Source organism: Oreochromis niloticus, linkage group LG12 (assembly GCF_001858045.2).
Source record: "Oreochromis niloticus isolate F11D_XX linkage group LG12, O_niloticus_UMD_NMBU, whole genome shotgun sequence".
NCBI classification, from domain to species: Eukaryota; Metazoa; Chordata; class Actinopteri; order Cichliformes; family Cichlidae; genus Oreochromis; species Oreochromis niloticus.
Genome location: NC_031977.2, coordinates 19,808,240 through 19,820,582, shown reverse-complemented (window position 1 = coordinate 19,820,582; position 12,343 = coordinate 19,808,240). Strand labels below are relative to the sequence as shown.

The 12,343-nt window shown below is 42.5% G+C and overlaps 1 protein-coding gene across 9 annotated transcripts in view; it reads left to right on the top strand.

Annotated features, from left to right (window-relative positions):
* Positions 1-12,343, top strand: part of LOC100711299 (serine-rich adhesin for platelets) — a 44,853-nt gene that overhangs the window by 16,511 nt on the left and 15,999 nt on the right. For all 9 annotated transcript variants that reach the window (XR_002063908.2, XM_005452026.4, XM_013271901.3 and 6 more), the window contains 3 exons: positions 6,632-6,781; positions 7,860-8,191; positions 8,270-11,716. Coding sequence is in view for 8 of the 9 variants with exons in the window: in XM_005452026.4 (XP_005452083.1) it covers positions 6,632-6,781; positions 7,860-8,191; positions 8,270-11,716 (3,929 nt within the window). In the remaining variant the exon portion in view is untranslated. The remainder of the gene's footprint in view (positions 1-6,631; positions 6,782-7,859; positions 8,192-8,269; positions 11,717-12,343) is intronic.

Here is a 12,343-nt window from a genome sequence, read left to right as displayed (position 1 = left end):
GCTACATGCTATGGAGCCTCTACATTAGTTAAATTCCCACAGTCTCTCTTGCTATACAGCCAAAGACCTACACAACCGAACACCAATAAATCCCACATAACACAATAGTTGTGAGTGGGGTGTACAGTCAGTAGCAAAGGTCTTAGCAAAACCCTTACTAACTTTTAATAGGAACCATTAACCCTAATAAAAAGAGCATATTGTGTCCATTACTCCCTCTGGTGTTGTTTGAGGACCTATTAAAAAAAAATCTGATCTGATCCAGATGCACCACATCAGTCACTTCTGTCACTCACTTCTTTCACAACATAGCGAGATGTTCCAGCTGTTCAGTAGCTTGCTTTATTAGACAGCTAGTTAGCTGATGAGCATTAACATTTGAGTCAGTTCACAACATAAAGTGACTCTGAGCTCAGACTACGAAAATCGTTGTTAGGATTACGAAGGAGTCTTTGGAAAATCTTCTCCCCTGTATGAGGTCCATAGCCCCCAAATTTTTGAGAACCCCTGCTGTACAGATTCCTTATGAGATGCTGTGTTCGCATCCATTACAGCTTCCATGCTCTGTGGTAGCTGCATTGTATCAACTAGTAGAAGAAGCACCACAGCAGTGCAGCACCATAGGGGTCAAGGGCGTTGCTCAAGGGCACGTCGCTGTTGTGCATCATCACCTTGATCATTTGAAAAGTTTTGTGTAACACTTACATTGACCTCAAATTGATGAACACAAAAAACCCCACTAAAGCCACATTATTCGCATATTCATGCCAGCACGTGTGTGTTTGAGCTTTTCACAGCTCAGAAATTAGCGCTGGCAGATGAAGCTTCGGTCAGATGAAGAGTTGTCATGCTGTGGAGTTGATGAACTGTGGGAAGGACAGGAGCCCACAGCCACACACAGACGTACACTCGCTCAGAGAATATGCGAATAATGTGATTTTTTTTTTCATATGTTAATATGGATATCTAAGAATTACAATGTGTTTTAGAGTTCCTCGTCTTTTTTTTCCTCTTTTTCTTTCTTTTTTTTTAAGCTGTTTCCGCTTCTCGGAGGATCAGGAAAAGTTTGCACGTTAGTTCAGTAATTTAATGTTACACCAAGATACAATAACTATTTTGATGGTATTTGTTTTCTCTGTGCGGCAAACAAAATCATTCATCTTATGCTCTGTGTGCGTGTGACCACTCCAACTGCACGTGTGTGTGTGTGTTTGTTGTTGTGTTGATGTCTATATCTCTATCTATTTGGGGTTTTTTTGTCGTTTTTCCAGGCTGCAGTGGCAGAAGGTTCAGTAAGTTAGTCTTTACAGTGTATATCTGTAACCATGGGTAAGAGTTTCACTAATTCCAGGTTACCTTAACTTATGAACAAGGTTTGAGGTACGAGTCATCAAACCCTGTATTTTGCAGAATATACTGTTTTGGTTTTGATGGGAAAATAAAGTGAAAATAAATTGTTTTGATGCATCTCCTGTGGTTGGGGTTAGTAAAAGATGTTAGACTGGGTGATAAAATCTCTGGTTAGGGTTAGGCCATCAGGCTGTTGTTATGTTTAGGGAAGAGGTGGTTAGACCTTATAGAGTTAACTGGGGACAGCAACTCACTTCTACCTGAAGTGGGCAATGCGTGGTTAATCAGAACAGAACCATGGCCTCTCATTACAGCAGCTCCACAGTCAACACAGTGTGCCCTGAAAAGGCTGTATATAAAAGATGGGCATAACAACCGGGCTATCACCCACTATTTTTTAACTCTTGTTTTGAAGCCTCGATTTTTAAGTATTGTAGCTGACTACATCTTGGGTGTGACCATATTTGGAAGAAAGGGTGTCATGATGACTCATCAGAAAACACCACTAACATCCATAGGCCCGTTGGATGCTTCACACTTACACAGATATCTGCTTATTAGTGCAGCATATGAATAAGATATTTGAGTATTAACACAGAAAGCCATATTATTGTTATTATTATTATTATTATTATTATTTGTCAGATACTTGCAATTAAAAATGCATGAACAACAAAAACATAGCGAGATGTCAGCTCAGCGCCTCACATCCGCAGAAGCTGACACAGTAGTGCCGATGAGTTAGCATTATTTTGGATGTTGTTTACTTTTCCTGTTTTCATTTATGCGATGTTTTGTGTTGTTGAGGTAGATTTGTTTGTTCTGTTCTATCTGATTGTGTTTGCGTACGTGTCCATCTCCATCTGAGCTGCGCTTTAGGTTTCATTTTGGCAACGTTGATTGTCTCTAATGTGTTGTTTGTTCACAGTCCTCCGGCCCTTCTGTTTGTTTATGCAGGGCCAGTTTTGCCCTACGCCACTTGCACAAATAATTATGCTCGCTAATGAAGGGGCCCGCAGCCACGGCACTCAGTAAATGCCTTTCTGATGAGACGCACTAGGAGACAGCAGGTGCAGGGTGGGCCTCCCAGGGACTAAGATTGAAGACCAGGAAGCCAGGGTGCTCCGCCCCTCCACCCCCTCTATTTTTCTATTACTCTCTGGGATTCTGTGTCTTTCTTTCTTGCGCTGTAGTGATTTTCTGGGTGAGCAGATTCATAAAGCACATAGTGCTGTAGCCATGTGAAACATCCCTATATTAAGAAGGAATGCATAAAGATTGTATTCTATTTACAGTATCCTGGGATTTCTTGATGGTTTTTTTGTTTTTTTTCCTAACTAGTTTAAGTGTTAGATTGCATCTTCTTACATAGTAATAATACTCTGGTGGTATAAACACATCAACAAGATTCCAAGATACATATTTTGATGTAAATTTGTTTGGCTACAGTGCACATTATACTGTTTGTGTCATGTACAAAAATATGGCATTTATTGAAACCATTTTGATGCTGCACAATAGAGTCTCCGCTCCATCTTCAGCATCTTACGCTGATGTTTCTTCCTCATCTCTACTGAAGAAGAATCTTCTGAATCTTTCTCTTCCCCATTTTCATTCTCCCCCTGTGGCTTCCTCAGGCTTTGAGGGCAAACAAATAAACAAAACAAAACATTTATAGACTCAGTGCTCGCATCTTGGCCCCCAAATCCCCGCACTTAGAGCTGAGTGAATGAAGCATGCGGAGAAGGCCCATATGAGATAGACTGAAAGACATTTGGGTTTCTTCCTCTGCAAACTTTCATACCACCCTCCCCTTTCCCCTCTGTCTTTCCAAAAACTTCATAAGCAGTAATACTCTTGTGTACGCATGTGTGAGCAGGAGTGTGAATAAGAGTGAATGGCTGTTAGTATGCGAGTACATGCGTGTGTGTGTGTACGTGTGTGAGTTCAGCAATGCGTGTGTGTGTGGCAAGTGGTATATACTGCACATGTGTGCGTGCATTTGCATGTGTGTGTTTGAGCAGGGAGGTGTCAGCTCGCTCCTTGCCACCCCATTTACTGTAGCTGTACCGCTGTGATCACAGACAGATGTATAAATCAAACCTCGCTTGATGGATTCATCAGGGTGGCGAAACGATCGCCTGAGAAGAACTCGCAACTCTCTTAGCATTCTGTGTTCTGACGGAAAGGGTATGCAAAGAGCCTAAATGGATGAACGCTTGATTAATTCTTTGCCGGAGATGTTGGCGACAGCAGGAAATGTGTTTTTGCTTTGACTGTGTTTGCACGGGAATTTACGCACGCGGGGCGTGAGTTATGAGGCCTGAGTTTTGTACCTAAGGCTATTGTGCATAATGACGGCAGGTTGGGAGAACTGCAAGCAGCCGCTAAAGACTTGCTACCTGTGGAGCAAAGACAGCCAATGAGAGAGAGAGCGCGTGTGTGTGTGTGTGTATGTGTATGTGTGAGAGAAGAGTGTGTGGATAAAGGCCTAGTCTGAGAAACAGATGTCTATAAACAGTTTGAGAAGAAGATGTAAAGAGTTAAGATGCAAAAAAAGTAAGAGGACAGGTGAAGGAGAGAAAAACACATTTGAGTTTATTGAAAAAGTATTTTTATTTTTTTTAAAAAGCATAGAAATTGTACTCAAAAATGTTGTGTCAACCGTGGGTTCAACCCTGTTTTGGCTATTCATAGTAATGGTTGCAGGTCAACTGTGGGAACGACAAGTAATCATCAAAGTTTTGATGTTACAGCTGGTCTAAACCAAAAAAGGAGCTCAAACAGCTTACGCTGACACCACACAATCGCAAACATAATTTTTCCTTCAGTTGTCGGTGTAAGTGTTGTTTGCCTTCTTTCTTTCTTCTGAGCTCGATGCGATGCCGGCAAATAGACAAATCATAATCAAAAAGATCTGCCGGCATTACAGAATATAATCAGCATTTAGGGAAAACACAAAAAAGCATCATGCTGCAAATGCAGAAAACTCCACTGCGAAAAGCTTCAGAGTTAACAGCACAGAAGCCTAAATGAAATAATAATGAATGAAGGAGAATAACAGCATTCAACCCACTTAAACTCATTTTGCACTTTGGCAACAATTAGTCCATCTTCATCACTTTATTGTGCCTCCTAATAGTCTGTGCTTCCTGCACCTTTATGGTATTTCTTTGTATTTTCTCCTTTTGCAGTATTGGAGTTTTGCTTGGAGTTTTCTTAGTTTGCCTTCGCTTTATATTTTCTTAAGTTGTAGTCCATTGAGCTTTTAGTGCCACTCAGTTCAATCGTCTAATGCTGGAACTTAAGAATAAGGAGCATACAAAATGACCCAATGAACTGCAGTGAAGCATGTAGTAAAAAGCCACAACACTGGCCGTAAATATCAGTTAAATATCTCAGTGCCTGGTCTGACTTTCCAAGCTCATCATTTTCAGATCACCTCCCATTTCAGAATGTAAAGCAAGTTTTCTCACTGATGCTAAGTGACACCAAGGACAGCGAATTTAAACTATCTGTACAAGAGCAAGGACTTTCAGCTTTTGGTAAACACGTTACTAAAAAGTCAAATTAAAAAGCAAGTCAAGTGAAGGATTTAAAGTAACTAGGTTTGTCGAGGTAAGTCGGCTACCGGTAAGTGCAACAAATGAAATACAGGTTTCTGTGTCCATATCCTAAGGTTCATGGAGATAGTTAGCAAGTGGTTTTTATATCTAACATGTTGATAATTTATAAGAAAAGGCAATCTGTGTATCTGGAGGTGGCAGAGGGAGAAAGAGGAGGGGCAGGCAATATGAGTAGTAATTTACTCAGTTAAGAGCCAAATGGCAGACAGACTGTCGCCCTGCGTGTTATCACAGAGATTTGCACTCTGCTCGTTTTCTGACTATATTTCCGTGTGTGTGTGTGTGTGTGTGTGTGTGTGTGTGTGTGTGTGTGTGTGTGTGTGTAGTTTTGAGTGCATATGCACACAGTTGGCTCTTAGCTTCACTAGCATCATCTGATCATTTCTGTGTATATTGTACCATAAATGATGAAGCCTTTATTGCTCTCCTAGATCTCACATGTGCGTACACCAGTTCATGTCGGCTCCTAAACTCGCATCACAGCACACGAGCGCAGGTGAACTCGTGTGCGGCTGCATGCGTTCGTGCCACGTGCGCGTTTGCTTGTGTGTTTGTACTCATGTGAGTGAATATGTGTGTTTTAACGAATCTTGGGAGGCTTCATTGCACTCATCAGGATATCAGTGTTGAGAAATGGCAGTGTCAGTGAAGTGACAGTTGTGTGTGTGTGTGAGGATTGATGAGCCCGAGTCTGACAGCAGCCATATTGTGGAGCGAGAGAAGGATGGAGGGATGGAGGGAGGAACAGTGGGAGGAGTATTGTGGCCCCCTCATCCTCACAGGTTAATATTGACACAGCCTGGGCAGATACAGCGCCAGAAGCGCTCATCAATCACTTTCAGTGGTCCGATACAAATACACACACACACTCGCGTGCACAGGCTTAAGCAGTGAGACGGACCACACACACACACGCCGACTGCACAGCAATGAAATGCATATGCTGAAACGTCATTGGACTGACACGTTCTGGCAACACGAGAAGAAATGCGTTTTCATGTCTGCACCAGACACACACACGAAAGTCAAACTTCCTTTATTAGTTTTACTCTAAATATCTCTTTTGTTTAAAAAGTTCTACTTAAATAAGCACGGCAACAATTTTGAGAACTTTACAAAACAAACAGTTGTACAGCAAATCTAGATTAATCAAGCAAATATGTTTTCAAAAGTATCACTTTGCACACTTTATGTGTAACCCTGCGTAGCAAATTACGGTTCCCATAACATTGTTGTTAATCATTCCAGAGAGAAAGAAAAAAACAAGTTCCCTTGACAAACAAAACAATTAATTAATGCAACTTTCCATCCATCAATCACTGTGTGTGTCACTGAATTACCATAATCTGTGCATGGTGGCTGTTTTAAGAGCAAACAGTTAATTTCCAAACAATAAATCACAAAGTGTCTTTCTACCCCTCTGTGTGCTTTGACAGCTTCGTCTCTCATTGCTACAGATAAAGCGCTTTTTTTTTCTGAAACCACTCAAGTTTTACTAAATTAAATTAAATCATATGTGCAATAAAAGGCAGAGTCTTACAAAGTTTCCTATGTGGCTCTATACAAAAATAGAAAAGGTTCATCATTAATTTGAAGACACTTTTTATTTTACACAATAATAAAATTTAATGTTTGTCCTTTTTTGTCACTTTCAGGAGTGGCATGATTATCTGGATGTGCTTAAATCGTTCAGTCACCACCATAGGTTCGATGGTATTGTGGTTCTCTTATCCATCAGTGATTCAGTTCACCATCCCCGCCAGCAGGTGGCTGTCTACTCAAACAACACAGATATCCTGAAACAGGTAAAATATTCATCAGAAGCAACAAACAATCATATGTCAGGAATGAAACATAAAGTGCTTCTTAAATACTCACAGCTCTGTATTGATGTCTTTAGTAAATTGAATAAATATTAATTTCTTTTTTAAAAAAATCCCTGACTCTGAAGATAATGTGTCAAAAGAAATACCTTATCAAGGAGACCAGAAGCAAGTTTTTTTATTAACTAAAATGTGTGCCGCAGCATTAGTGTATCATCACCTGGCATCTCATCCTTTTAATTTTGCTGGTCCAAAAATCCCCTTTTTGTTTTTACTTTTCTTATTACGCTAGGATATGTTTTATGTCAATACATTGAACTAAGCTAAAGTCAAAATGTGGAGATTACAGTTGTTTCAAGGCAAACTGCCACGGCTCCTATACCCTCTACAAAATGCCTTGTGTAGAAGATTTAATGACTCGGCTTTAGTTGTAAGGAAATGATTTCTCTTTTAGCACATAACCACAGTGTGCGTAAGTATAACGACGCTGAAAGCGGCATCTGGTCAGAAGGACCAGACACGCAAACTTGGAAGAGTTGGCCAGACTTGTACAAAATGAAATGGCTGACAATGACAGATGCAAGGATTTCAATGGTTACACCCAAGACACGACGAGACAGCTGAACCCTTTGTTTAATGGATTCATCTATACAAGGAATTTTGTTTGTTTGGCAGTTTGTCTTGATACAACTGTAATCTCCACAATTCGACTTTAATCTCAAAATTTCTACTTTATTCTCAAAATGCTTAATAATGCTTTTTTTCTTAATGTGGCCCTAATACTCCTTCATAGTACAGCAACTCAGTTTTGTTGGTAAGAAAAGAAAAAAAAGTGGGTTTTTTATACTTCATAGGCTGTGACACCTTTATTACAAGTCTTAATTATGTATCCAGCTTCAGACAGATTTTTTGGGTGAAAAGTATAGTAGTCAAACTGCTTGTTCTAGAAACTAGACAGATATGTAAGATATGTCCTCACTCTAGTAATCAAACCATTCAAAAAGATGAACTAAATAAAATAAGGATTAGGTCGTACATTTAAACAAGCTTCTCATTGCAGATCTGCTCCGAGCTTGAAGAATCCTCCAGCTGGTCTCTTTCTGGTGAACTGGAGGCTCTGGAGAGTCTTCAGGTTTATCATATTCCACTGAACACCTCTGCATCCTCTGGTACTCCACCACTGCTCGCGGAGGAGATCCAGGGCATCCTTAAGGACTTTGTCGACCGGCGTAGTTCTGTTTTAGCCTGCCACCCCAGCAGTAGGACCTCTTCCACAGAGGGAGTAGCAGGCAGTGTGGAGTTCTCCCAGGGATCGTCTGGTATCAATGACATGGATGGTTCAGACATAGAGAGAGCAGAAGGAGGCAATGGCGACACAGTGGCAATAGCAAGGTAGAATGTCTGAATGTCTACAGTTTTTAGACAAAAATTTATGTTCACTCATACTTTTGTTTTATCTCCTGCAAACAGGGTAATGGGAGATGGTGAAGAGGACGCAGGAGGTGCAGGTGTCAATGTCGGTGGGGAGCTAGTGAGCCCTGACAGTGGAATGACCACCATTCGTAGCAGCCGCTCCTCCAAAGAGAGTTCGGTTTTCCTTAGTGATGACAGTCCAGTGGGTGAGGTGATAGCTGGTGGTGGTCCAGCAGCAGGGCCAGGAGGACTCTTTCTGAGAAACCCCTCTCCTTTGGGGTTGTTATCTCTTTCCCCTCCTGTCCCACCAGAGAGAAGGAAACACCGCTCGAGCAGACAAAGGAGTGATAACTTTGACCTGTTTCATTTTGACCCGCTGCATAGCAGTGACCAGTCTATGCCAGCAGGAGGAGAAGTGACAAATTCTGGAGAAAGAGGAGATGAAGATGAAAGAAGAGCAGGGAGCTCTAGTCTGTCAGAGCTTGACGAGCTAAGCTTTCTTGATTTCTCTGCTCCCAACTCAGTGGGAGGTCTTGAAAGTGGAAATTGTTCAATTGATCGCCGTGGTTCAAGCCATGGGAATGAGATGATTGACACCGTGGTCCCTCCAACCCCGGTCAACAGCCTGGTTGGTAGCCGCCCACCCAGCAGTTGTGGCGTCAGGTTCTTTCCAGAAGATGTTGTTGAAAGGATCAATTGCCTACAGCATAAAGACAGTGTGTCATCTTCTTTGTCGGAGACCTGGGATGAACTGGGCTTTGACACACAAGGAGCATTGTCCTCAAGTGATAATAATATGTGGAATAGACCCAAAGATTCTGAGAGCCCACCTAATATTTTAGAAGAAGTTGGAGGCAAAGACTTAGTCGGTAACATGACAGAAAAGGAAAGCAGACAAGAGATCTTAAAGTCAGAGAATTCCCACCACAAAGGGAAAAGTCTTGAACCTCAGCTTAGTTTGATCACAGAGCAGACTGAATCCTATGAAAACTGGAACCCCGATTCTGCACTTAAGGGTGAGTGGAAACCCATTACTTTGGTTGATCTCCAGCTGACACCACCAGAGGAAGACTTAACTGGAAAAGGCAAACCTGCTATTATTGGAGCACAAGAAAGAGCAGCTTTGGCCACAAAGAAAACAATCCTGAACACTTTAACACCAGACACGTCTAAAGAAGAGGACGAAGGGGTCCACGGAAAAAAAAGAGAGCAACAGATGGAGCTTTTAGACTTCTGGACGTACTCTGCACAGAAGGGATTTCTTAAATCTGATAGCGGGACCACCACGTCTTACCCCGAATCACTGGATATGTGGAATATGACAATCCGGGATGACAGTTTATCACCTCTCACAACCCCTGAGAACTTATCTCAAAACTCTGGTTCTTTCTGTGGATTGAACACCAATATCAAGGGTGGAACATCTGTAGAAAGTCCACTAGGATACTCAGATGGTGGAATGGAGATGTGGAACACCACCATACAGGAAGATAGCTCTTCCGCATTGACGACTCCAGAAGCACCTGAAAATGGAAAGGACCTTAGTCACATGGATTCAATGGATCCCAGTGACACTGTCGGGACACATGCCAACAAAAAGGAAGAAGAAGAAGCCAATTTAGAAGAGAAAAGTGATACGTGTGAAGCATTTAAGCAGACTTCTGAAGTTGTGAAAATAGTCATCGAGGCTGCAGAGGGAACAATGCAGAGTGAAGAAACAGAAGGCATCGATGTACAAGGTGCTCAGAGTCGCAAGAACTCTGCAGAAGATGACGATGACACATCCACCTATGAGGGCACTGACGTGTGGCAGTTACCCATCTGTGGCATGGTGACCTCTACCTCTGAATATGACAATGTAGGAGCAGGTACGTGGAGCCTGGCATCCTCCCCTGACACCTCTGGCTGCCCTGTAGCAGACATGATACAGCTTGAGGAGCAGTCTAGCCCTTTTATAGCTGTGAGCAAACCCATTCTGACAGATCAGAGAGTAGATATCACAAATAAAGAACAGCCAGACGACCAAGTGTTTCTGTTTGAGGCAGCCAGTGAGATGGGTGGCCGAAGCAGAGAAGGATCAGAGGAGATTGAGTGGATAGAGCAACCCAGAGATCATTCCCCATTTCTTCTGGTCAACTGCTCCACCGGCACTCGGCAAATTTCACAGTGTCCAGAGGAAGCTGCTGAACCACAAATCCAGGCTGAACAAACATTCCCAGCCTATGTGACGACCAGTGAAGGTGAGCAGGTGGGAGCTACAGATGAGATCAGTAGACATGTAGATGGAAAAACAACAGAAACTGTATCTCTGAGCGTCAGTCCTGGTGGCGAGAAGGACCTACTGGAAAACCCAGACAGTGGTCGCACAGATAGTCCAGATGAACTTGGCCTAGAAATGGAATACATCATCGTATCTGGCACAGTAAAAGAAGCTACAAAAGAGTGGCATGACAGAACTAAACGGAGTGAAAGGCAATCAAAGGGAACAAAGAAGTCCCTGGAGACATTTAGCATGCTGTCCTATGCTGCCTCGGTACTGCAACGTCAGGCTCAAGCTGCAAAACCAAAATATGACAAAGACACACCGCCAAGTAAGCTACACCAAGTCAGAGGAACCGACAGTGCTCCCAATACAGACCAAAATCAACCTGTCAGATCAACTCATTACGAAGCAACTCGTGATAGTGCCACTGACTCTCAGGTGGTTCCAGAAATTATCAGTCCCAGCCAATCGAAAAATGACTCCGAAGCTTTTCATCAGTCTGATTCAAAACCAACAAGCTCCAGTCAGTCAGAAGGAAATTATGACAGTGAGTCAAGCATTGTGCCCCGCAGTGTGTCTCCATCATTAAGATATCCATCAGATCACTTCTTGAAAACCAGAGAGGAGGTTTATGTCCACTCACAGATCTCGATGGAAGATTCAGACGAAGGCGGAGAGACGCCACCGGCTCCTTCTCCATGTCCTGCTTCCTTGGGTGACTTCCAAGTCTGGGGGGCTCAGTTAAGGAGAGAGGACACATCCCAAACCACGTCGGAGCCACAATCCCCTGTGCTTACCAACAGTTCGGCCTCTCATGCCAGCTCTCTGATAAGCACCCCAGTAAATGAAACGAGTATTTCCATTGACAAAAGACTCGGATTACCATTTTCTGGAGATTTAATGGAAGAGGAAAATGACGATGAGGAACAGGATGAGGAAACTGACACACTAGAGAACGCTGTCCTTCCAAAATGGACTTCAGAAGTGCAAAGAGAGAGGGAAGAAAGACAAGAGTTTGCATCTTCAGACCTGCTGAGCTTTAGTGATGACCTGATTGGAGGGTCTTCATTTCAGCAAGCAGGATTACAAACACATGAGCAAAAGAGAGATGGGTTTCCACTGAACAGAGTGGATTACTGTGATGGACGACCTATAAGGACTGAAGATTGGGATAAATGGTCTATTGAACAACAGCCTGGAGACACTGGAGCTTCACAAGATAATTATTTACCTGATTTAAGGTAAGAAACACAAACCAAATGCATATACTTTCCAAATACTGTGGAATTAGAGGTGACTTCATTTGTGCTGAGTAGAGAAGATATAGAAGTAATTCTGCAGCACTCTGTCTTTTTTACTTGATAGACTTTTTTATTCTCAGGCTGCTAACGGCAAATGAATGAAAATGCCTGCAAACACGGACCCGTCTCTCTCATTCACACACATGCAACTACACACACAGACATACACAGGCAGCCCTCCTTCCTCTGACTTTCCCTTAATTCTTTTAGTTTCAAAAGTTTTCTCAACGAAGTCTGTTTGAGGATTATTATCATAACTGAACTCATGAGCCAGAAGGAACACCTAAGCACCAGAGTCTGGTGACCAAGATGGATGGATGGATGGATGGATGGGTGGGTGGGTGGGTGGGTGGGTGACTGACAGAGGATAAGAGCCTGAAGGGACTATGTTTGTATATAATATGTGAGTGTGGGTGAGAAAGAAGCAAACCTTGCGTGTGAATGGAAGCATATCTCATGTGTTTAGCAGCCTGATTTGATCTGCAGCTCTGTGTGTTTTTGAGTGTGTTTATAAATCTGTTTATGCCTCATTAGATATGCATTACCTGCCTCATTACAGCTGCAGAC